Source organism: Penicillium soppii (genome assembly GCF_028829465.1).
Source record: "Penicillium soppii strain IBT 18220 chromosome Unknown utg000010l, whole genome shotgun sequence".
Lineage (NCBI taxonomy): Eukaryota > Fungi > Ascomycota > Eurotiomycetes > Eurotiales > Aspergillaceae > Penicillium > Penicillium soppii.
The window spans coordinates 2,511,288-2,534,797 of NW_026643240.1; the positions used below are offsets into that span (position 1 = coordinate 2,511,288).

Below are 23,510 nucleotides of genomic sequence, written 5' to 3' on the forward strand. Positions count from 1 at the left end.
ACATGTTTATCATTCTAAAGATAGTGTAACCTTGGAATTGTAGGTTCTCTAAAACATAAAAAGGGATACCTTCCCAATCCAAATCTTTTTCTTGACTTCATGATAATCTTCAATTCTTTCAAAAGCATGTCCTCAATACAATTCTACCAAATATCACCCGTTTAGACCAAGAACCCAAGCCTAATATCGCACAACACCCATGGCCACCATCTCCAACCTCAAAGCCATACGCGAAGTGATATCTAAGAATGACGAGACAAGACGAATGGTCATGAGGTTGAAGACAAAGGACCTAGATCCCGAAGATTACCGCAAGTCATTATACAGCCTTGGGAGCGAGATATTCCCCAATTGGGAATCAGACTGCCGTATCCGATTCCTCGCCATGAAATGACCCGGGTGCGTACTTTCATCGCAATCGACATAAACAACTACGATTACGACTTTGCTACGGCACACCAAATCAAGACTGTTTTCCCAGTCAGTATACGTGCTTCGGAAGCTGAAGAGGCCGCAAGATTGGGCTCTTGTAAGATGGCATCGGGAGGACGGGCCGCTCAGTGAGAAATTGGCGGACCTACACGATCTTAAGGGATGCTACGACGCCCTTCTTGGATGACCTTCATCGGCTGGTCGTACATGCAGACCCCTGCTACCTTACCAGACGAGATGAGATCCAAATATCATCTCGTGTTCGGGTTTCAATGCATGTTGCCTCGTGTGGATGGTTGGAAGTTTGGGAGTCACGGCAAATGGAAGTATAACTAGTCTTGATTTATCTCAGATTAACAAAAATTGAAGAAGGTATAAGCTACAAGAAATGCAGCACCGGAAGCAAAGCACACATCCAGTGATAGCAAGGGGTAATATAGAACAGTCAGAAGGGTAAGGAGTGACAGATATTGACTATTAGTATGTATGGTGGAAGGTAAACGATAGGACAGGTAAATGGTTAGGTAAATGGGATATTCAATGTACATCTTGGGTAAAGGAAAAAAAAACGGGGTGGTATCAAATCCGAAAGCGCAAACATCGATCAACGGGTATGAAGCCGGGAGATAAGTATGTATGTCGATAGGGGCATGGTAACGAGAGGAGAGAGAAAAGGGGAAATTGGCGCAATAGCAGGCGCTGGATTCTAGCGAAAAGGAAAATAAACCGAGAGACGATTCAAAACAATCTATAGCGATCAAAGAGGTCTCATTCCTCCTCGGTAGAGGGCTCATCGGAAGAAGAGACGTCCTCGACATGGGCCTCTTCGGCCTCAGCAATCTGAGGCCCGAACGGACCCTCGTCGTCTCGCTCTTTCGGCGAAGCCGAAACCATCCCATCGACTGTACTTTCATTCTCGTCGAAGTGGCCTTCCTCGTAGTTCGCCGGCTCGGCATCATGGTCATAGCTTGAGCGACGGAGAAGTGGTGGGGTCTTGGGAGGTTCGGTGACAGCAGGCTCTTGACGCACAGAGCCGCGTCGAGGAGAGTTGAAGGCCCTCAGAGGCCGCGTTTGCGCGAACCGCGCGGCTGCACTAGTTTGTTGGCCGGTGCCATTTTGTCGGACGTGGGAGCTCGGGGGCGTCAGCAGGCCGGACAGGAAAGTGCCGGCGTTGCTGGGCTTTGAGGGGGTTTGGTCGGAGGTTGAGTTGGCTTCGCGGCCTTTACGCCAGTTTCCCCAGGCTGCGGCTGCGGCCAGGGGGAGTGAGCGGGGTGAGGCGGCGAGGTCGGAGAGAGAGGGGAGATTGCCGGATGTTAGCCGTTCTTTTTCTTGCTGCTGCATTTGGAAATTCGCCCTGAGACGAATGGCTGCGTCGCGGACGGCGTGCTGGTTGAACGTGGGCTTGGAGAGAGTCTGGATGATGTCTTGCAGATCATCAATACGAACGCCTAGGAGCTCGCGCAACCAAGTGATCTCAGTATCCTTCTCCTTGATCTTGTTTGGCGCGTCCTTGTCCATGGTGGATATCTCTTGCTCGAGCTCCTCGATGCGTGTCTCACGCTGCTGGAGCTGATCCTGGAGCACGAAGATAGACTCCCGCAGAGCTTGGGGAGAGATCCTATCGGGCTCTTCAGTGCCCTTGCTGAAGGACATTGAGGGTGTTGAACGAGAATGCGAGGGTGCGGCAACCGGGGCAGAATCTGACGCAGAGCCTGCCTTAGCGCTGTGGGCTGCTTCAGCAGCAGCACGGGCAGCAGACTGGGCGATCTCGAGTCGCTCCTCGAGGTGGTTTACCCGTTCTTGCAAGTGCTGGGCCTTGCTCTCGGACAGAGCCATGCGCTCCGAGTTGTGGTTCTCACCACGTGCGCGATCCTCGGAAGAATTGTGCAGAGCGCGTGCGTGACGTTCCCGCAGGTCATTGAGAACGCGCTCGTGCATCTTGCGCGTCTCATCAAGGGCAAGATCCTTGGCAGCTAGAGCGGTAACCTTGGAGTCCTTCGCCTCCTCCAAGAGGAGCTCATAGCGCTCACGGGAAGTATCGGTGTCCATGCGGTTGTTTTCAAGCTGGGTTTGCAGGCGGATGATCTGAGCCTCCAGCTCGGCACGCACAATATTAACCTGGCTGTTGGAGGCTTCCAACTCTGCTTCCATGGCAGAGCGAGTGCGTTGAATTTCGACACGGCTGCTTTCGCGGGCTTCGGTGAACTCGCGCTCGAAGCGAGCGGCTTTGAGTTCCAGATCGTGGTTCTCAGCACGCAGATTGCCAACCAGCTCTTCCAACCTAACGTTCTCCTGCTGTGATTGTTCTTGGATGAAATTCAGCTTTGTGATTTCTCGCTCCTGCTTCTCGAACATGCGGACATCCTCCTCTAGCTTCTGGCGCAGTTGGACCTCGCGAGAGTAAGAGGAGCGCAGCTCATTGTATTTGGCGGTTTGCTCTTCTGTCTTCTTGCGCCAGGCAGCCTGGTCACGAGAGATGTCGGCAGTAACACTAATCATGTCATCCTGGAGACGATCGAACTTCTCAGTAAGGTTCTGGCGTAATAACATGCTGTCTTCGATGCGGATCTTCAGGTGATCAACAGTGTCACGGAGAGACTTGTTCTCTTCCTTGGTGGCATCGAGTTGACGGCGGTAGTTGTCACTGGAAACGCGGTGCTCATCCAGGGTACCCTCGAGCGCAATATTCTTCGTGGAGAGCTCGGCGATGGTAACCTTGAGAGTCTCGCTCTCCTCAGCAAGAGACTCAGTGCGGAACTGCATCTTCTCAAAGTAGGGGATCTTCTCTTCCTTAAATTGAAGAAGACGAGACTCCGCGTCCTCAGCGGCAGCACTGTGACGAGCAGCATCTTCCTCGGCGAACTTCAAGAGTCGCTGAAGCTCAGTCATAGATTCCTGAGCATTCCGGCGCTCCTTGTACTCCTGCTCAGCACGCTCATCGGCGAGGCGCAGCATGCTTTTAAGTCCATCGATCTGGAGCATAAGGCTGTCCGCACCGATCTCCTCAGCCTCAGACAGGCGCGGGGTCTGCAATGCAACCTGCTGGGCCAATTGCTTGGCCATAGTCTCTTCTAGAATTTCCCGCATATCACCAACAGGGTCCTGCGCGAGATTCTTGATTGTCAAAGCCTGCAGCTCAGCAATGCTTTCCTTGAGCTGAGACATTTCACTATGACTAGAATGGGGAGCGACGCGCTGAGGAATATTATGGGTAACTAGAGCTTCCATGACGACATTCTTCAGCATCTCCAGCTTGCGCTCCCTCATATTGTGAGGCGAGCGTTCGCGGGCGGATGAGGTCTCAACATCGCCGTCGTCCTCGTCGTCGGCATCGCTATCTTCCATCTCAGCGGATGTGCTGCGGAAAACCCTCCGGCTAGCAGCGCCAGTGGCAATGGAAGCCACAGATTGTTGAATAACGGCCAAAGCACGCTCCATGGGACCCAGTCGATCATCAATGGCAGAACCAACAAGGTCGTTGATGCGGCGGTCAAAGAAGCGGTTTCTGTTCATGAACTTCTCGTCTTCTCCGGCGGAGATCATGTCATCCCAGTCGCTGACGTGGTCATTCTCAGTAATGAGCTGACGAACAGGAGAATGAAGACGAGAAATTAGACTCTTTTGGGGAGAGAAGGTAGCGTTGCTATTTGCATCGATGTCCGAGCCAAGCTTGGGGATGTCAAGCTTGTACTTGGGGGCACCGCCGGGGCTTGGGCTGGGGGCTTCGCTTCGGGCCTCCACAGACCCAAACCGCTGCTCCTTCGTCGGACCTCCCATAGACTCTGTGAGGTGCTCTTGGCGCGGCTGGAAGGGAGTGGCGTGGATTGTGTTGAAAGGAGTCATTTGTCGTTCAATGCCGACATCAGAATCGTCGTTCAGCTGTTCCATGATGGCGTTCAGCTCTGCGTCGTCAGGAGAATCGCTCTCAGAGGTCCAAGAGTCCTCTTTAGGTTGCCGAGAAATGAACTCTGGTTGCTGGCGAGAGGGAGTGGTGGCCTGAGGCTCAGTCTCCTTCTTGGGTGGGCTTGAAGCAGCGAAGCGCGAAGCCATGAGTCCACTTTGCGCGGGTTTACTTCCAGCGGATTCGGGCTCAGCAAAGCTGGACGGCTTGACTGTCGTAGAAACAAATTCGGAAACAGCAGGCTTGAACTCGAAAGTCGGAGCAGTAGCCGACAGTGTGGTACTCTTGACAGAGCTCTTAGATGGATTAGCGGCATGGCTGACAACCTTAGATACAGTTACAGAGGTATCATCGCCTGCAGCAGGCTCCTTCGGCTCGCGCTCCTCGATAATAATATCCTTAGAAGCCTCCTGGGCCTCTAGAGCAGGTTCCTCGCGAACAGGTGATCCTGCAAGCGACCTGTTTTCAGCTTCGTGTTTTGCGTCGAACAGGGTCCAAGTGGTGGCTTCGCTGGCAGGGGTACCCCGTCGGTCCACAGGGTTGTCCCCAGGCATGGCATTCTCCTTGCCCTCGGCGACTGCATGAATCGCACTGGAAGCTTGGGCATTGCCCGTCTCCCCCAGAGGATGGGTTGAGATACTGTATCTAGACTCGCCCTCGGCGTGACCGACACCGCGACGCGCACGCTTGTGGCGGTCAGTGGGCACAGGGTGACCCTGAGAGTCATTCTCGGTGGCCACCTCTCCTTCCGCATTTTCTTGCTCGGTCTCATCCGGTCGAACGATGGGAATAGCCTTGGACGCCTTGGCAGGCTTGGAGATTTCTTCGATATCAATGTCTCCGAAGATCTTGGCCTGGCTGGAGGGTTGCTCGGAACTGACTTTAGAGGTGATGCTGGCAGAAGGGTTGAAAACAGGCGCGTCGACGTTGAACGAGGCGGCAGAGAACCTAAATCCGCTACTGGCATTGTGGTTCGGCTCACGATCCATAGGACCGTTCAGGCTATTACCAGGTGCGAAAGAAGGAGGCGGCGCAAACCCGAATTTTTGCTCGCCCATACCACTGAACTGGAACGCATCATTTCCAAACGGCACAGCTTGAGAATTGAACGATGCGGTAGGGTCGAACTCTTTTGCTTCCACGTTGAGAGATGAGATCGAGAGATGCTGGTGGTGTCCTCTCTGGTAAGAGTGTCCACTGGGCTGGGGTTCATGCCACTGGCCTTGGCGGGTGTGCGGTGTACCCGCAACACTAGGGTTCGTGTCCAAGTCAGAGCCATCGTGGGTGTTGTGTTGCTGATATTGATCTCCGTAAAATTGATGAGGGTGCTGGTGTTGAATGAAAGGATTCTGGGTGTGGTGCTCATTTTCGGGCAATGTCCAGTGCGACTTGAGCATAGTAGCATTCATGCCAGCGTGGTTGACATCGCGATAATCATCCTCCAACTGGCGTTCGATCGAGTCCTCCAAATGGTAATCGGTATGCGTCATCTGATCCAATCCTCTCTGTAGAGTTTCGCTCAGGTTGTGACCATGTCCACGAGGTGTGGGGTGGGCAATCTCCAGATTGGATGTGTGGAAATGATCCGGGTGTCCGTTGATAGGGGTCTTGGGAGGCTGGTATTCCTGTTGCATATTGTGGCTAAACTGATCATCGAAAGCACCCTTGTCGTTGAATCCAGCGTGGAAGGACCCTTGGTCATGCAGCGGGGAGACAGGCGAAAGCATGGAGGTAAAGTTGCCCATTGCTCCTGGGCCAGTCGAAGCACTTGCCTGCCGGGCGTTGATGAATCCTTGTGGAGTCATGGAACCCTGGGCGGGAGGCGTAGGTTGATACTGGAAGGGGAATCCTCCCATCATATTCTGCTCGACGCCCATGTAGGGCGTTTGCATACCGAATTGTGAAGCAGGCGATGCCAACCCACCTATAACATTCGGGGTTGGCATCGATGATTGGTTGAAGTGGGGTGAGAACGGATGGATTTGACCGAGAGGATTGCTCGCTGCTGATGCAGTAGGAATTGGAGGAGATGCAACAAGACCAGGGAAAGGTGTTCCGTTCTGTTTGATCGAGTAGTCGGGTGATATGGACTCCTCGGGTTCATCGTTGCCAAAAGATACTCCTAGGGCGCGTAATTTTTCTTCTTGAAGCTCAGTGATGTAAGATTCCCACTTGGCTCTGTCTGGGAAGTTGACGACCAGCTCTTGGGCCTTTGAGGCCTCGTATAGTTCGTATGGGTCGGGATACAGGGGGCGGCTGAGACCTCCTAGAGTTGTGGTTGCGGAAGGATCTTGGGAATCGCCAATGGTGAATCCACGAACATCGTACCCCTCCTCCTCCCATTTTCGCATTCGCTCTTGAACATCGGATGGCGTTAATAGTCGATAACCGGAGCTATCCGAGCCTCTTTGATCTGCTTGTGGCAAGTCAATTATGCATGCCTTTCCACGCCAGTTGAGTTTCTTCCTCCGCCGTGGCATTTGGGTGGCTGATCGACTGAGTTCAGAAACCAGCGTTTTTGATGGACGTTCCTCCATACTTGTGATATCTTCTGTCGCATTGGCCGGGGGGGGGGGTAACGGCTTCTCTACCGGCGAATTCGCCTCCACGGCGGGTTGCGTATGGATTGGGTCTGACATGTTGGTCCTCGGGGGTTCTTTATCGTAAGCGAAACCCCAAAAGTCCTCCTGGCGCAGGGTATCGGCGCGTTTATGTAAGTTGTTCTTGGCTTTTGCACGAGCGTTAGGTTTTCTCCCGACGAAATCAGATAGCGTTGGAGTCCTCAACAGATCGTCGTTGCGATAATCGTCCTCCAGACCAAGCCAATCGTCTGAGGCGTCGTCTGCAAGATGATTCTTGGCGGTAAAGAACGAAGGTGCTTCACTTCCCGAGTCGTCGCTGAGCCAATTGCTGCGCTCCGTTCTAGGCTGCCCGGTCAAATACTGATTGATCCAATCCTGCGTGAAATCGCGGATCGATTTCTCTCCGCTTTGATCAAGATCGCGGTCGACGGGTTCAAGAGTGTCGTCGTTTGCGGCACTCGATCTCCGGAACTCGGTGTGCTTGGCTACCGACGATACTGGCGAGCTGGGACCAGATCCGAGATTGATACCAGTTACTTGGCTTTGGGTCACTGACAATCTCCGAGTGCTGGGTGCTGCATACGGGGAACCCCACGCAGTGGTGTAGTAGATACTGCTTTCCGCCCTCCGATTGACAGGTGAGGAGGTCAGGGATTCTTCGGCCCCGCGGTATGAGGTCAGGAATGGGAGCGGTGGAGGGTCGAGACCGATACTCGGGGAGGCTCGCTGACCGGGGGAACCAGTGGTTGACGGGCTCGAGTCTCTTGGGGGAGAGGACAAGAGTAGTGATGGTGCCAGACGCGATTGGTCACGAATACGCGCGTCTCGCGAGTGGAACGGCGGAGAAGATGCCGAAATGGCGGAAGAGACGGGGTAATCTGGATCTGCGAGACCAGCCAACGTGGCTAGGTTAGCATATTTGGAGGGGCAATTGAGATTGAAACGGGGAGATCGAAGAATGCAGTCAAAATCGCGTGGCAGCGTGTCCAATTCGCGAAAAGGATTCAAAAAAAAAGTACACGGGAATCACAAATTGATGAACTCACACACCTTCCGTGTCGACTCCTGCAGCAAGCACTTGCTTGCCGCTCCGCTTATCGTCCAGAATGTTGACGCATGGAAATCAAACCGAAATTGAAGATCGCGGACAAGACAACCTGGGGCGAGATGATGTACAGGTTGTCACTTTTTACTTTTCTTGTTGATGTCGATTGAAAAGGAGATGATCGATCGATCAAGTCTAAATCATACCGTGAATGCAAAGACGAGAAAGACTAAGGGGAAAAAAGGTGTTAGGACGTCACGGGTGTTAGATCGTCGGACTGTGGTACCTAGGTACCTACTAGAGGGTGGGTAATACGTGCTAATGCGGTGTACAGGTTACCATTGGGTACAATATGGTACATTAGCTAGGACCGGGTGGAATCCAAGGCTTATTACTTGTTCATTTAGCGTCGCCGTTGAGTTGTTACCTCTTCACACTCCACTACGAGTCTGCAGGTCCAAATTTCAATGACCCCTTGAATTACAGAGAAAGTCAATTTTTGGAAAAACAAGAGATGTATCCTAAAGACATCCCTTACTCGAGAATGAAGCAAAAATCTTCCCAATGCGAATTCAAATGTATGGAGAAGAACAAAGTAAACAAAGGAGAGAAAAAAACCAGATTGGATGGTTCGCGGAGAGACATTCAGGGGTAACAGAACCATGGGTTGACAGTACCGTAATTTCATGACTAATCTCTAATTTCGGATTGAATCCAGAACCAATGATATTGATGAACTCATTTACTTGCAATTGAATGAAGTATATTACAATTGAAGAAATTAAATCATATTTCCGCCGTAGAAACTATTCGGAATAATTGAATACAACTTGAACAAAAATCGCTATCTACGAAGTCCTCTGTCAAAAAAGCAAGAGCAGGTCAGAGATCACTCGACAGAACTCTAGAACTCTAGTTGTAGAAATCTAGAACTCTAAGGGCAAGAGGTATCGAACTTGGTCTTGCGGTCAGCGGTGAAGAGACCCCAGTGCTTCTCGTCCTTGAGTTCTCCGTTGTCACCCTTGGAGTCGGGCTTCCATGACTCGTCAAATGCCTCAAAGTAGAACAGATCCACACCCCAGTCAAGCATACCACAAACACCAGTCTTCCAGAAGGTCTCAGCATTCTTGGTGCCAGCCTTGGCAGCCTCATAGTCGGAACCACCATCGGTGGGCCAGCCGGTCTCACCGTTGACAATGTTGATCTTTTTCGCATTGTCACCGGCAACCTTCTGGATGTGCTCCATGGCACCAGACATATCATCGAAGTAAGTCTTGTGGGCCTGGTCGGCGGCAGTACCCTGCCAGTAAGCAAAGGCATTGGCCAGGCTATGGAGGCGTTAGCATCGGTGTATCCATAACGGTATTTTCGGGCTTTCACTTACACATAAGTCACAATGGGCTCCTGAGTGAAGAGAGCATCACCAGTCCCATCAGCGAACTTGTTCCAGCTGTCGGCGGTACCGACCAAGACACCCTCCGGGACGCCATCCATAACATGGCTGATGTAGGTGTGGAGCTGGGGTCCGGTCAAGTCTCCACGGTAAAGGGTCTCGGAACCGACAGTGATGGCGTGAATGACGTCCTCGTGACCGGGGATGGCCTTCTTAATAGCGGACCAATCGCCCGCAAAGGAAGGCTCGGAAAGGAGGTTGTTCGGGTCGGTGGGCTTGCCAACCCTAAAGAGCGAGAACCATTCACGTTAGTAGAGGTTCTATGGAGAGGGGAGAGGGGAGCTATAGCCACTTACCACATGCCCAGAACGACCTTGAAGCCCTTGTTCTTAGCAGCAGGAAGGATGTTCTGGGGAGTGTCACACTCGGTACCGGAGTAGGTACGGACGAGAGTGGACAAACCCTTCAGGGCATCAAAATCGGCTTCGTAGTCACTGGTGGACTTGCAAGTGCCGTCGGCATTCTTGTCACCAAGAGAGAAACCAAGGGTACCCTTGGCGGAAACGAGGGCCGGGGCAGCAGCCAGCAAGAGGGAAACAAGAGTGGCACGCATAGTGGTCGATGAGAAAGAGTGAAGTCGACCAAAGTTTGTAAATTGAAACAAGTGAAGATGAAAGAGCGTAGGCAAGATTTTAAAGGAAAGGATGTACGTCAGAAAAACAGAACCCTTGGAAAGACCTTTGAGAGTTGGGGAAACATTGGGACTTGACAGGGTCTTGGGACACTGAAGGCCCCGCTGGTCCCTGATTTTTAGGGGGAACCTATCATCGTGTTTTGTTTTTTTTATTGTTTTTTTTTTTTTTTTCCATTATGCTATTCTGGGATCTGATACATGAAACATTCTCCTTTTTAAAGTCTGGGCTTTTCGGGGGGCATCTATATCTTTTTCATGTTGACTAAATTGTACTTGGTTATGCTACGACTATTCGTGTGACTGTGTTTCACGTTGTATGTTTGTTCTAACATGACATGCAGACTTTGTCTCCCCACATCCAATGCCAATTCCTCCCGAGACTCTTCATCAACAACGTACAACGTAAAAATTGCACTTCGCCAAGGTCAATTATTGCCTCGATCTCGCCTCAGTCGTGATGTCACTCCGCCTTCATTCACAAGTCTAGAATATAACTTGAACCGTGGAAAGCAGTATGTGGAGTTGGGGAAAATCAATCGGGCGAAGAACCATTATGGTCTTTACCCACTCCAGGTCTAGCCCATCTGACACTTCTATGTACAATATTGAAGATTGTACTCAATTATATTTCTATCCACTTTTGGAAAAAGAACCACGGATAGTAACTGGCTTTAAGTGGCTGCTTGTAATTCGGGGTTCCTTGAGAGGATTCGCTTTCGGCTCCAATGGGGTGACCCGGCTCGTGCAACGCTCGATCTTGTCCCTTGCGGCCAGGCTGCAGTGAGATAGGTCATTCGAGGGTTTCACAATCATGTAATCATTGCAACATTTCATCCCAACATTGGAAGGTCCGCAATTGCCGAGAATGACTCCATATTATGTCGTGGTGATACTTGCGTTGCTATTTGCCATTGTTCAATGTCCCGTATTATGACTTCCCATCTTTGCGTAAATAGCAGGCAACTTTGGGTGCAACATATTTGTACACAAGTAAAACCCAGTCTGTCAGACGGGCTGGCTTTTATTCTAAAGCTACGGGGCAGCAGTATTCAACTCAACAGCCAGGCCACAATCAACCATAGTCTGCACTCCGGTCATGCGTCAAGTCTAATATTGAGCGGAGAGAATCCAAACGCACACAGTGAACTATTATACACAACCCAAACCACGGAAACCCACTCAAACTCACCTACATCCCCAGTCCTCATTGCCACCGCAAACCCTACTGATCAGTAGCCCCGTCATCAATACCAACATCAATATCAACGTCACCTTTCTTCCACCAAATCCAAACCGCCTTACACCAAAACACCGTCTCAATAGACCCAAAGACACCAAGAACAACAAGCAAAACCACCTTCATATTCCTACCAATACCCAGAGACTCAAAGCTCACAGCCGGCATTTCCGTATCGACCCCAGCATCACCCGGTCCAGATTTAGTTCCATTTCTTGATGTAGTGGATCTGATCTCGGCTCCGGACCTAGAGGCGGGAACCTTCTTGTCCGAGTATGTGGCGCGGGTAGCGGTAGTGGAAAAGGCGGAGCGGAATTCAAGAACCGGCGAGACTCGGTGGCCCGCGGATGCGGCTAGAGGCTGGTTGCATAGTTGGTGGAGCATGGGGAGGATGGGGCGTGGTTGGGGATGTGGGAGGATACTGAGGATGGGTCTCTGGATGGGGGGTGGCATGTTGGGAATATTGGAATATTCGTGGTGAGTCTGGATTTAGGAATTGGTTGGATGTGCTGTAGATATGTAAGCTCTATACCGGTTCTTACCGCATGGGGCGGGATGTCAGATGGGAGGCCTTGGGGCACAGACCCCAACCCCGAGCTAACCTAAGATCGAGGTGTTTTTGATTGCTGATAGTCTGATTGCGTACAATAGGCATACAATTAATCGGCACTCGTACTAGTATGACTGCTAGCATACAAAAAAGCTTTAGGCATGACTCATGGGGTATGATATTCGGCAACATTGGCCGTCTGACAAGCTGTATCTCAACTTGGTTCAGTAAATCTCCAGCATTGATCGCTGAAGGTAGATGCAACTCCTAAAAATGACCATTTTTTTAAACGCCGGGCTGTGCCAGCCCAAATCAAATCGCAATGTTCTTCTCCCGCATGTAGAGCTCCTTGAGTGTAGTCAGCTGCGTCAGAGCCATGCTCTCCCGCTGGACTTTGCGCGGAAGCTCAACGATGGCGTAGTGCATAAGGGCGAGGCCGTACTGCCCGAAGAAGCCCATGATCCGCTCGCCAGACGATCGTAGCAGAGCAGCCAGTAGGGCGATCTGCGTCTCCTGCAATTCCGCGGGAGGAATCGCCAGGATCTTGCTCATCGTCGTCCAGAACATAGTATTAGGGAAGGGGTTTTGGCGGGTCGTCTTTCCGAAATTGCGAAGGGTGATGGCAGCGAATCCAGCGCCTAGGGCAGTCATGCGGTCCATGTGGTTTTGCTCGGTGATCCAGTCTTTGGTATCAGGCAAGCGCCACCAACCTAGGGTACGGCGACCTCCTTCGGTCTTGTCGTTGCCGGTAAATCCCCACAGAGCAGGGCAAACGACTCGGTACTTAGCCCACAGAATATCAGACATGTGGAGTCCCTTGTAGGTGAAGATATCGAAGGAGAAGATTTGAGCTGCGATGATCCCGATTGGTTCGGCATGTGATTGTTTGATGGCTGCCTCTGCAAGAAGGGAGGAAATCAAACTCTTAGAGAAGACATTCAGACCGTAGATCAGCATAGCAGGCACCTTATTCTCCTCGGTCGCCAGCTCTTGGGACGGGAAGGCAATGAATTTGGCAATGTCGACGGTCGGCTGAGCGAATGCCAAAGCATTTTGAAGGTCTCCTTTGATCTGGTTGATCTGGTTTTTATTCGCTCCAGTTCCACTTCGAAGTTGTCCAACGGACTTTTTGATAGAACGGCGCATATCTCCCATGGCCTTCTTGAGGGCGGGTTCGCCCTTTGCCATACCAGAAAGCCACAGGCGCATCTCCTTCAGAGTCTTGTGAAGCTCCACATAGCGCTGGTGAGTTTGGACTTCTTCAGGGGAGAGGGTTCCAGCCCCGAGGCTCTGCTGCTGCTTGGACTGTGCCTGCTGCTCGGCCTCTTGTTGGGCCTTCTGAGCAGCCTCCTCTTCCTTCTTCTTGGTGGCATCTGCTTGCTCGCGCTCCTGGCGAAGCTTCTCATCAAGCGCGGCCTTGCGTGCTCGTTCGGCTTCAGCCTCTTTTGCTTCGGCCTCTTCTTTGGCCTTTTGTGCGGCCTGTTCCTTGGCTTTGCGCTCGGCCTCAGCGCGCTCAACTGCCTCTCGTTTGAGCCGCTCCTTCTCGGCCTTCTCACGTTCGACGCGTTCTTTCTCCTTGCGAATCGCGGCCTCCTTACGCAGGCGTTCTTCCTCTTCGGCTAGGATGTGATTCTTCAGAGTTGTTTCGGCTTCCTCGCGAACACGGGTACGGGTAGCTGCAACCTCATCGAGAGCGGCGGTGTGGATTGCTTCCCGTTCGCGGTCGACGCGGTCGAGATTTTCGTAGTAGGATTTTCGCTCGTAGGCATGGACCTTCTTCAGGTCCTCATCGAAAAGCCGAACTTGCTCGAGCTCCCGGACAAGGTCAAGCATAAGCTGCTTGGAGGGACTGTCCAAAGTTGGTGGCACGTGGGTCCCGTATCGAGTCATGGTTGCTGTATTTGACTGACAGCCCAGCGAGCAAATTGCTGGGTCTCAAAGAGATTGCGTCGAGTACTGCTTTGAAAGTAAAATTTGGTTCAATGAACCGTAGGAAGGGTACTCGGCGAGGGAAAGTTCGAGGGTGGAGGAAGGTGACAAGCAAGTGGAAAAAAATTCGGAGTCAAAATTATGTAGAAAGGTGCCTTCGACAACAGGGCAAGCGCTGTGAATGTGAATGTGAATGAGTTCAAATGAATCGATTCATATCCGGAGGCCAAAGGATCAAGCGAATGAAGAGGTATCACAGATAGAAAGCGGGAACAGAGAATCGCGGTGCTTCGATCAGACCTCGATTGGACGGTCGTATACCAGTTAGGCGTTCAGTTGAATTTGCTTGTGAAGCTTCCCGGGAGGTAATTGAAGGCGCCTGAGATATCAATTTACGCGCCTGTAGAACTCGACGTTGGCGCGTCAACTCAACAAGAAGGCGGGCCCATGGAGACTAAAGCTATCGGAGAACTGAGACTTAGCATTTGGAACTTGAACAGCGAGCGAGAAACATTCAATGAGTCCCAAGACTTAACGTACCTTGTTCTCTAAATCCAATTGGGTTTGAAGTTCAAGTGAAATAAATTACCAAAAGGGATGCTGACAAAGCACTCTTTTCCGTCGGGCGGTTCCCTGGTTCATGATCTTTACATCATTGTGAGCATCATCCACTTTCTACTTTACTTGAGAAGCTATACTTAGGAGCTTTCCGGATTTATGAGATCAAAAGAACATCGAGAATAGAATATTTCTGGAAGAAACGATCTTTTCACCTTATCTACAGCTTCTCATATGACCTATTCATCATAAAACCATAGTTCCTCTAAGCTCAATCACCCTAAAACCCACCTACTCACCACTAATCAGTTAGTTGTTCTGTAACTATCTTATGTTACTGGAGACTTGAAGAAAGACCCTGAAAAAGACACTAAATGCATCTCTGAATATCTCTCTATATTGCTGTCAATCTAATGAAGATCCCTCCTTTAATTTCTGTCCATGATTTATACATATCAAATGTTATACTTCAATTTAACGGATGCATCAGGATGATGATGAAGTGGTTGATGATCATCCATGGCTTCCCGTTGCTGGCACTGGGTATTGAATATAACGGTCATGGTATTTACCCAATATTACCTAGTGAACTTGCACTAAAACCTGTGTTCTGTTATTTCCAATACCAATACAGTTATTTTTGGTACCCCACACGTCGACTGCCTTTGTATCGCATCACCGCACTTCTCCTTTCCCCCTCTGTTCTTCATCTCCCCTACCTTCCCAACTTTTCCCCCCCTCGTTCCTTCGAGTCGAATCAGTCGATGTTCTCATCGTCTATTCCCATTTTAATTTCAGTATCCGCTGTCACTCTCTACGGGTATCAACTTTGATTGAAAGAAAATCACCCTGACAAGCTTGCATCAGCCTTGTCAAAAAGTCTAACCTAACCGGTTCTCTGTCGAGGTACTTTTTGTCGATTTCCCTTGTCGGTTGTCAGTCGTGCTTTCCAGTGCAGCTTCATCCGCTCCGGTCCTTCCAAGTCCCTCTGATTCGAAGCTTTGTCCTTTTGCTCCGTCGCTCCATCCAAATCCCTTTTTTGGAGGACAATTGACTTATTGAACACTTTCAATACTGTGATTGTTCACTGTCATATTGGCTAGAAGGGAAAAAAGGTCGATCATTCCACCTTGGACACTACAGACGTCATTTTGGAATGCTAGGGTTCGGACGTTGTCATTAGTGTCATCTTACAGGTAAGACGATATCTCTCAAATGTACTTACTGCACATGTGGTCTTTTGAATCCGTGCAGGTTTCACCTGGAATTATATCGCCCTTACCTCCTATAGTGGTTTCTGAGCTCATCATGTGGGGTGTACTTCTTTCCCCTGAGACTGAAGAAACCAACATTTGTTTGTCGCAACTTCCATTTGTTCTAGCTGTTCTTACCTTGAGACCGACAGCTTTCCCATCCTCGCTCTTATCTTTACGTCTCTTTGTCTTACCTCCACCTCATCTTTCATATCTCACCTTTACTGATCCACTCTTTGCTACTCCAGGATAATTCACGTATTCAGCCCACAATCCGCACATATAAATCTTTTGGTTGGCCTGTGATCCCTTTCACTTGGATCATTTGCCTTTTGGCACAGTACCAGTCTCTCCTGTCGCCGATTACATCCCAACCTACATACATTCTACAATCACTGCCAGCTTCTATCATTTGGGATCATGGATCAACAGAGTCAGTCCGGGCCTCAAGGCCCCGGTGGGCGCAAGTTCCATATTGCTCATCGGAGAAGTCCATCTGAGCTTACCCCGCTGATGAGTATGTGACCTCCCATATATCCCAATCAAGCATCCCTTCTAACCTTTCGGCTTGTTTACAGTGGAACAACTGGCCATTCAACAACAAATTGAGTTGCTCCAGCAGCAACAGCAACAAATTGCTGCGACACATCAACAATATGTCAATATGGGACTTTTGCAGCCCCAACAATTGGGCCAAGTGCCATCGTTCCAACCCGGTGCCTCCATGGGTGGTGTTTCCCCACAGCAAGTTAATGCATTCCAATTCCCACAGGGTGGACAGCAACAGCAGCTTGGAGTACAAATGAACGCATCCAACCAACATTCGCACCGTCGAAACCAGTCTGCTCTGCCAGGTCTCCCCATGGGCCCTCCCCCTGCCCCCTCCTCGGGCGCGTCGGGATATGCTGAATACAACCAGCAGGGTCAAAACAACAACCACAAGAATGAGAATGCCGGCCACGGTGGTCGTGGCCGTGGAGGCCCTCCCGGCGGTGGTCACCAGCGCCGCCACTCGCTTGCTCTTCCAGAGGCTAAGAAAGCGGCCGAGCTTGCCCAGCAGAAGAGAACAGCTTCGGGATTCCAGTTCCCAGCTCCCGCCCCCGGTGCAAGTGGTTCTGACAACCAATCTTCTTCGGATGATAAGCCTGCATCCAGCACCTCTCCGGCACCCCAAGGACTCGGTTTCCAGAGGGCCGGCAACATTCGAGCTGGTGGGGGCCATGGCCGCAGTCAATCGATGGCGATTGGCGGTAACACCCGAGGCTCCATCTCTGGTCGCGGTGCTGGTGGTTTCCAATTCCCCCAGGCCAGTGAAGCTCCAGCTGCTCAGCCTGATAACCAGCGACGAGCCAGTCAGCCCGGTCATGCTCGGTCGTCCTCGCGAAACTTCGAGGGCAACTGGCGCCAGCCTAACAATCAAAATCAGGGCCAAGATCAGCAGAGACCTGGTCAGCAACAGGGTGGCTTCCAGCCCGGCCACCGCTCGCGCGGCTCTATGAACCAGTCTATGGGCTCTATCGGTTCATTTTCCTACGGCGGTCAGCCCCAAATTGGCCAGCCTCAACTTATCCAACTTCCACAGGGTCAGGTCATGATGGCACCTCAGATGTTCGGCAACCAGCAACTGAACCCACTCCAGATGGCCCAGCTCCAGGCACTCCAACAGCAGCAGAATGGACAGGGGATGGGTGGTCTTGGGGCTAGCCAACACGCTCCCCCGCAGATGTCTGTTCAGCAACAACAGCAGCAGCAACAACAGCGGAAGACCCTTTTCACTCCTTACCTACCCCAGGCAAACCTCCCTGCACTTCTCAGCAATGGACAGTTGGTTGCCGGTGTCTTGCGTGTTAACAAGAAGAACCGTTCCGACGCTTATGTGACTACTGACGATCTGGATGCTGACATCTTCATCTGTGGAAGCAAAGATCGCAACCGCGCCCTTGAGGGTGACTTTGTCGCCATCGAGCTTCTCGATGTTGACGAGGTGTGGTCTCAGAAGAAAGAAAAGGAGGAAAAGAAAAAGCGCAAGGATATCACCGATGCCCGCTCCAACAGCAACGCTGGGAACGACAAGCTTGGTCGCTCCGATTCCACTGGTGATAGACAGGAGGTCGGTCCGGATGGAAGCATCCGCCGCCGCGGTAGTCTGCGCCAGCGTCCTACCCAGAAGAAAAACGATGATGTCGAGGTCGAGGGCCAAAGTCTTCTTCTGTGTGAGGAGGACGAGATCAGTGACGAGCAGAAGCCTCTGTACGCTGGTCACGTTGTTGCCGTCATTGAGCGTGTTGCTGGTCAGATGTTCTCAGGCACTCTGGGTCTCTTGCGTCCTAGCAGTCAGGCTACGAAGGAGAAGCAGGAGGCCGAGCGGCAAGCCAGAGACGGCGCCCACGGCCGTTCTCACCATGACCGTCATCAGGACAAGCCGAAGATTGTTTGGTTCAAGCCTACTGACAAGCGTGTCCCTCTGATTGCCATTCCTACTGAGCAGGCGCCTCGTGACTTTGTTGAGAAGCATCAGGACTACGCCAACCGAATCTTCGTTGCTTCCATTAAGAGATGGCCCATCACATCTCTGCACCCCTTCGGTACACTGGTCGAGCAGCTTGGTGAGATGGGTGATTTGCGGGTTGAGACAGATGCCCTTCTCCGTGACAACAACTTCGGCTCGGATGACTTCTCAGATGCTGTGCTGAAGAGCATTGGCTGGGAGGACTGGACTGTCTCCAGTGAGGGTGATGCTCTTGCTTCTCGACGTGACTTCCGTGAAGAGACCATCTTCACGGTTGACCCCGCCGACAGCAAGGCACTCGAGGATGCGTTCCATGTCAAAAAGCTTGCTGATGGCATGGTCGAAATTGGTGTTCACGTTGCTGACATTGCCCACTTCGTTAAGGGCAACTCCCTGGTAGATCGTGAAGCCAAGAAGCGTGGTACCGCTGTCTATCTAGTCGATCGTATCATGAACATGCTGCCTACTCGTGTTTCTACTGAGCTTTGTTCCCTTGTTCCCGGAGAGGACCGTCTCACCGTCAGCATCGTTTTCAAGGCTAATCCTACCACCGGTGTTGTGGATGAGGATGTCTGGATTGGCAAGGGTATCATCAAGAGCGCCGGTCGTCTTGACTATGAACAGGTCAATGCACTTGTTCAGGGCAAGTCTGATGCCAGCACTGGTAGCATCTCTCCCGATAACATCCACTTGCTACACGTAAGTTGATTTTGATCTCGATAATCCCCTCTCCGTGTACTAATAACGTTCTTAGAACGTCGCTGGCAAATTCCGTGAAGCCCGATTCGGTAACCGGGTCTCTAACGTCCCTGTTCAGCGTCTGTTGCAGCAGCTTGATGACGAGAACGTGCCAGTCGAGTACAACATCTTCGAATCGACACCCGCACACGAGCTCGTTGAGGAGCTCAGCCACCAGGCCAACTTCTTCGTCGCCCGCAAGCTCTTCAACGCCATGCCCGACAAGGCATTCCTCCGCCGCCAATTCTCGCCCAACCCACGTCGCCTCACCTTGTTCGTGGAGCGAATGAACCGCCTTGGTTTTGAGATTGACGCCAGCAGCAGCGGCAGTCTTCAGAGCTCTCTGTGCAAAGTGCAGGATGTAGACCTTCGCAAGGGTATGGAAACCCTCATCGCCAAGGCTATGCAACGCGCCAAGTACTATGTCAGCAACGGCACATCTGATGAAATGCGCCAGCACTACATGCTCAACGTACCAGTATACACTCATTTCACCAACCCCTCACGGCGCTACACTGATCTCATTGTGCACCGTCAACTCGAGGCTGTGCTGTCTGATGGTGCTGTGGAGTTCACTGACGATGTTGAATCGCTCAACAAGACTGCCGATCTTTGCAACAACAAGAAAGATTCGGCTCTTAACGCCCAGGAACAGAGCGTGCACATTGAGGCCTGCCGCAACATGGACCGCAAGAGCCGCGAAATCGGTGGTGATCTTATCAGCGAGGGTATCGTGCTGTGTGTCTATGAGTCTGCCTTTGATGTTCTCATTCCAGAGTACGGCTTTGAGAAGCGTGTGCACTGTGACCAGCTGCCCCTCAAGAAGGCTGAGTACCGCAAGGACTCTCGCGTGCTTGAGCTGTACTGGGAGAAGGGTGTTCCTTCTTCCGCATACATCCCCGAGGATGAGCGTCCCAAGCCTGGCAACTCTCGTGCTGCTCAAGCTGCCGCCGCCGCTCGGGAAGCCGAGGCTGCCAGAGAGCGTGCCCGCGAGCGTGACGAGGCCATGCGCAAGCAGACCGAGACCGGCACAATGTCTGCCGACGATGTCGACGCCCTCTTCGACGACGATGACGACGTGGATGATGTCACTGAGATGGCGGCCGGCGTGTCACTCAACTCCGCCGACCGTTCGACCCAGAGCATGCCCCCATCGCCCACCCGCAACGGCCACCAGCAGCAGGGACCTCACCGCACTCGTTCGGATCCTAAGATTGCCTCTACAGCTGGAGATGCGCCTGAGAACAAGCTGACCAACAAGGAGAAGTACCTGAGCTTGTTCAAGCTGCGCGAAGTGGATGGAGATTTCATCCAGGATGTCACTGAGATGACCCGTGTGCCCATCATTTTGAAGACTGATCTGAGCAAGAGCCCTCCGTATGTATTACCCTTCATCAATTTCTGTCAACACCTTGAACTAACCAATAACACCTCTTGCAGATGCCTCACTGTTCGATCCGTCAACCCCTACGCCCTGTAGACGTCTGAAATTGGTCCTTTTTCTTTCCATGGGATATATTCTTGCATGCCCACCTTGCAGATTCTTCGGTCGTGCGGAACATACTGTGTTCCCCACGGCCTACGGACATAATTCATCCCAACGTGCGGATTGAACATCATTATCGAGACATCTTTCCTTGGTAACGCTTGTTCGGTGGCTTCATTCAGTTATCACACATTTTTACCCACCATCTTTCCGACGTGTCCTGGGGTTCATATACTTATCCTGTTATATGCGCGAAGCGGTTGTTTGTCTTTTTTGAGCATTTCAGTTGAACCTGGAGAAAGTTCTTATTGCCGGAGCTTGCCCGGATAGCCTTTGTGTTGTCTCCTCAGTCCTGTCTCTGGGAATTTTTGGAGGCTTTCTTGGCGTTCCTATTTTTGGCAGGATATTACCTCTATAGTCCCAGAAAACTCTTCCATTAATTATATGGTATTACCAAACTGATACTATGCCTTCGTGACCTAGTATGTCCACTAATGAGAGAGGTTTCAACATTAACATCGTCACGAGCTTCTCGCCGTGCTTGTCAACAGGTATGGACAATCCTAAATTAACACCAGCATTGTGAATTAAAGTCTGAAAGACGAGACTGATGCGGCCATGTACATAGTTGAGGCAATATACTCTACACGGTTACTTTTAACAGTTGATTGGCAACTAGATATTTTATACGAAAGCCAAGAAATGCATTCACATGCACATAAAGTTGCATTAAAGTCAAAATACATAATGTAGACTAAATGCCAATTCCAAAGAAGTTCAGAATCAGCCCAGCCTAGCGGCCGTTTGGATACATTGCAAAGCCAACGCCATGCAGTTCTCACTCCTCGCTCTATGCAGTTTAAAAGTCTGTCGAGTCCAACAGGCCACAAGGGTATCAAAGAAAGTCGCTAAGGGGGTGGAGTGCAGAGGATAAAGTAGGGGAAATTGAGAGAGGCAAGAGGTAAAACAACCAAGGAAAGAAGTGGCTCGAGCCAAATCAAAATTCGGTGTCCCTTTGTGGAAGCAGAGCCGAAGAATTGGAAGGAGAATGAGATGGTGGGATATCTTCCAGCAAAGGGTGTGATCAAAGTCTGCGGATTCCGATTCGCGGCTTCGCTTTGAAAGCAGGGCGTTTGTGCACGCCCGTTGATTTTTTCTTTGTGACTCTAGAAGGAACGTCCGAGAAGGAAGACAGAGATGGCGTGGGTGGGTTGGTATGTGCCGGAGAATGAGGAGTCGTGCCAAGTGTCTTTGACGGGCTCAGGCTGCGCTTTTCTTTGCGCGCGGTGGCAGAGACATGGTTCTCTTTGCCATCGCCGCTGAGGTGACGGAGGGGGTCGGCTATTGGTAGTTGGGGGACATCTTCGAAGATGGGCATTTCATCGCGGAATCGGCCTGAGGCGTTTACTCCGCCGCAGAGGAGGGACAGCTTGGGGGTTTTGCGAAGGGGGGAGGAGGTTCGGGAGCGGGTGTTTGCTGATATGTTTTGCTCGTTGGAGGTCATGGGGGTGTCGGTGTCGGACTCGTCAATGAGCATCATGTCTGCTTCTTCTTCTGGGTAGGGAATTGAGAGGACGGAGAGAGGTCGTTTGCCAAGAGCTGTTTTGCGGGGACTTGGTGGTGCGAGGGTGACTGGCGAGGGGGAGAGAGAAGGGTTGTTTTCTTTGCTTGCACTCGCGGGGTCGATTTCGTCCTCGCTCATCATGTCGTCGGACATTGGTGGGGTGGGTTGAGCGAAGGGGCGAGATGAGGATTGCGAAGGAATTTCTGATGGCGTCTTGCGAGTTGGTTTCTTTACCGCGGGGCGGGTGCGCTTGTGCTTTTGTGGGCGCTGGATGGATGTATTATCTGATTGTTCGTCAAGTACTGTTCCTGCCTCCTCGCCTCGGAGTTTTGCTTCGGTGACTGCACTTTTGAGGTCGAGAGGGATTGGGGCATGAATGGACGTCATGAGCTTGGCTTGGTGTGCGAAGGTGGCATAGTTTTCTTGCATAAGGGCACCTGCAGAGGCATTAAGGGCAGAGTCTGGATTAGGGTAGATGAGAAGACATGATATTGTCTGGAGAAGCAAAGTCATTAGTTCGGGACGAAAAAGCGTTGCAACCGTGGGCTAGGACTTACGACCAACACATCGCGCAGTGTTAGGTTGGGCTGCCAGTCCCGCTTGAGGGTATCGACACAGACTGCGCCGGTAAGCTCTTCCATGTTCGGGTGCCATATCCTTGTCTTGAAAGTTGCCTTTGGTGGGCTCTTTGGATAATCATCGGGCAATTTCAAGTGGATTTTCCATAACCCTTGTGCGAAAGGCGTGCCAGGCGGGCCAGCGAGAAGAATAGTGAGCTGTGACAGATCATCGCCGTCCGATGGCTGCAGGTAGTACGGCGGAAGATTGCGGTGGAGGGCGGCATGGTCGGCAGCAAGCCGGCGCATATTTGACGGCTGGGAACCCATGTCAGATACAAAGCACGAGGTATATACACTGGTTGCTGGGAAACAAGTGTGTTGTCAATGAATGAATGACAAAACTTACCATACTGAAGCTTGAGGGTATAGCTTATGAATAGCTGTAACAAAAGTAACCTTGAAAGGATATTAAGAATATTGCAAATCAAAGAAAACTGATCGACAACAATCACAATCACAGTAAGCAAATGGTTACTTCGTCGACGGTTTGTTTTGAGTGGAGGTCGCACTAACCAGCTTCGGTTCCGCGTGAGTCACGTGGTCTCGTCGCGTCATTCTCGCGTAGTCATTATTGCCTATTTTGGATGGTGTTTCAGTCCTTGTTAGAATCCTTACTACAGTCCTTGCTACAATCTTGACTATATGAAACATGAAACATGAAAGGGGAGCAGGGGCAACTTTGAGCTCAAATGGCCCTTGATTAGAATTGACAATCTCACGCCTAGAATCCAGCTATTGACAATACCCAGCTGTTGACAATACAAGGCCTTAAAGCCATGATAACCTCAACGGTGCCTAAACGAAGCCCGATCTGTTGACTTCGTATACCATGCAACAAAGAAAAATTTTAGGCTGCAATTGAACAGTTCAACGAAGAGTACGCAAAGTCAGAACTTGTATTTACTCAGGCATGGATTAAGCTAATCATGATCAAAGAAAGAAAAAGTGGGAAACAGGTCCGCCTTGATATGCATCTCAAAAACATCGAAATGAAACACACGAAAACAACCGTCTGCCCA

The 23,510-nt window shown here is 51.2% G+C and overlaps 7 protein-coding genes across 7 annotated transcripts; 2 read left to right on the forward strand and 5 right to left on the reverse strand.

Moving 5' to 3' along the window:
* Nucleotides 1-199: 199 nt before the first annotated feature.
* Nucleotides 200-394, forward strand: N7529_011608 (uncharacterized protein; the record flags this gene model as incomplete). The annotated part of the gene is made up of 1 exon (XM_057247134.1): nt 200-394. One exon carries the CDS (start codon nt 200-202, stop codon nt 392-394), a length of 195 nt encoding a protein of 64 aa, XP_057092483.1.
* Nucleotides 395-1,200: 806 nt separating this feature from the next.
* Nucleotides 1,201-8,321, reverse strand: N7529_011609 (putative myosin class II heavy chain (MHC); the record flags this gene model as incomplete). Its single annotated transcript, XM_057247135.1, has 3 exons — nt 1,201-7,799; nt 7,966-8,008; nt 8,259-8,321. 3 exons carry the CDS (start codon nt 8,319-8,321, stop codon nt 1,201-1,203), a joined length of 6,705 nt encoding a protein of 2,234 aa, XP_057092484.1.
* Nucleotides 8,322-8,894: 573 nt separating this feature from the next.
* On the reverse strand, nt 8,895-9,966 carry bgt1 (1,3-beta-glucanosyltransferase Bgt1; the record flags this gene model as incomplete). Its single annotated transcript, XM_057247136.1, has 3 exons — nt 8,895-9,288; nt 9,345-9,638; nt 9,710-9,966. 3 exons carry the CDS (start codon nt 9,964-9,966, stop codon nt 8,895-8,897), a joined length of 945 nt encoding a protein of 314 aa, XP_057092485.1.
* Nucleotides 9,967-11,269: 1,303 nt separating this feature from the next.
* Nucleotides 11,270-11,737, reverse strand: N7529_011611 (uncharacterized protein; the record flags this gene model as incomplete). The annotated part of the gene is made up of 1 exon (XM_057247137.1): nt 11,270-11,737. The coding sequence occupies one exon, from the start codon at nt 11,735-11,737 to the stop codon at nt 11,270-11,272; it is 468 nt and encodes a 155-aa protein (XP_057092486.1).
* A 409-nt stretch (nt 11,738-12,146) lies between these two features.
* Nucleotides 12,147-13,724, reverse strand: N7529_011612 (putative RNA export mediator Gle1; the record flags this gene model as incomplete). The annotated part of the gene is made up of 1 exon (XM_057247138.1): nt 12,147-13,724. One exon carries the CDS (start codon nt 13,722-13,724, stop codon nt 12,147-12,149), a length of 1,578 nt encoding a protein of 525 aa, XP_057092487.1.
* A 2,270-nt stretch (nt 13,725-15,994) lies between these two features.
* Nucleotides 15,995-20,301, forward strand: ssdA (mRNA-binding translational repressor SSD1; the record flags this gene model as incomplete). Its single annotated transcript, XM_057247139.1, has 4 exons — nt 15,995-16,091; nt 16,153-18,782; nt 18,838-20,198; nt 20,262-20,301. 4 exons carry the CDS (start codon nt 15,995-15,997, stop codon nt 20,299-20,301), a joined length of 4,128 nt encoding a protein of 1,375 aa, XP_057092488.1.
* A 1,090-nt stretch (nt 20,302-21,391) lies between these two features.
* N7529_011614 (putative ubiquitin conjugating enzyme E2) lies at nt 21,392-23,046 on the reverse strand (the record flags this gene model as incomplete). The annotated part of the gene is made up of 3 exons (XM_057247140.1): nt 21,392-22,366; nt 22,429-22,746; nt 23,005-23,046. The coding sequence occupies 3 exons, from the start codon at nt 23,044-23,046 to the stop codon at nt 21,392-21,394; spliced, it is 1,335 nt and encodes a 444-aa protein (XP_057092489.1).
* Nucleotides 23,047-23,510: the final 464 nt, after the last annotated feature.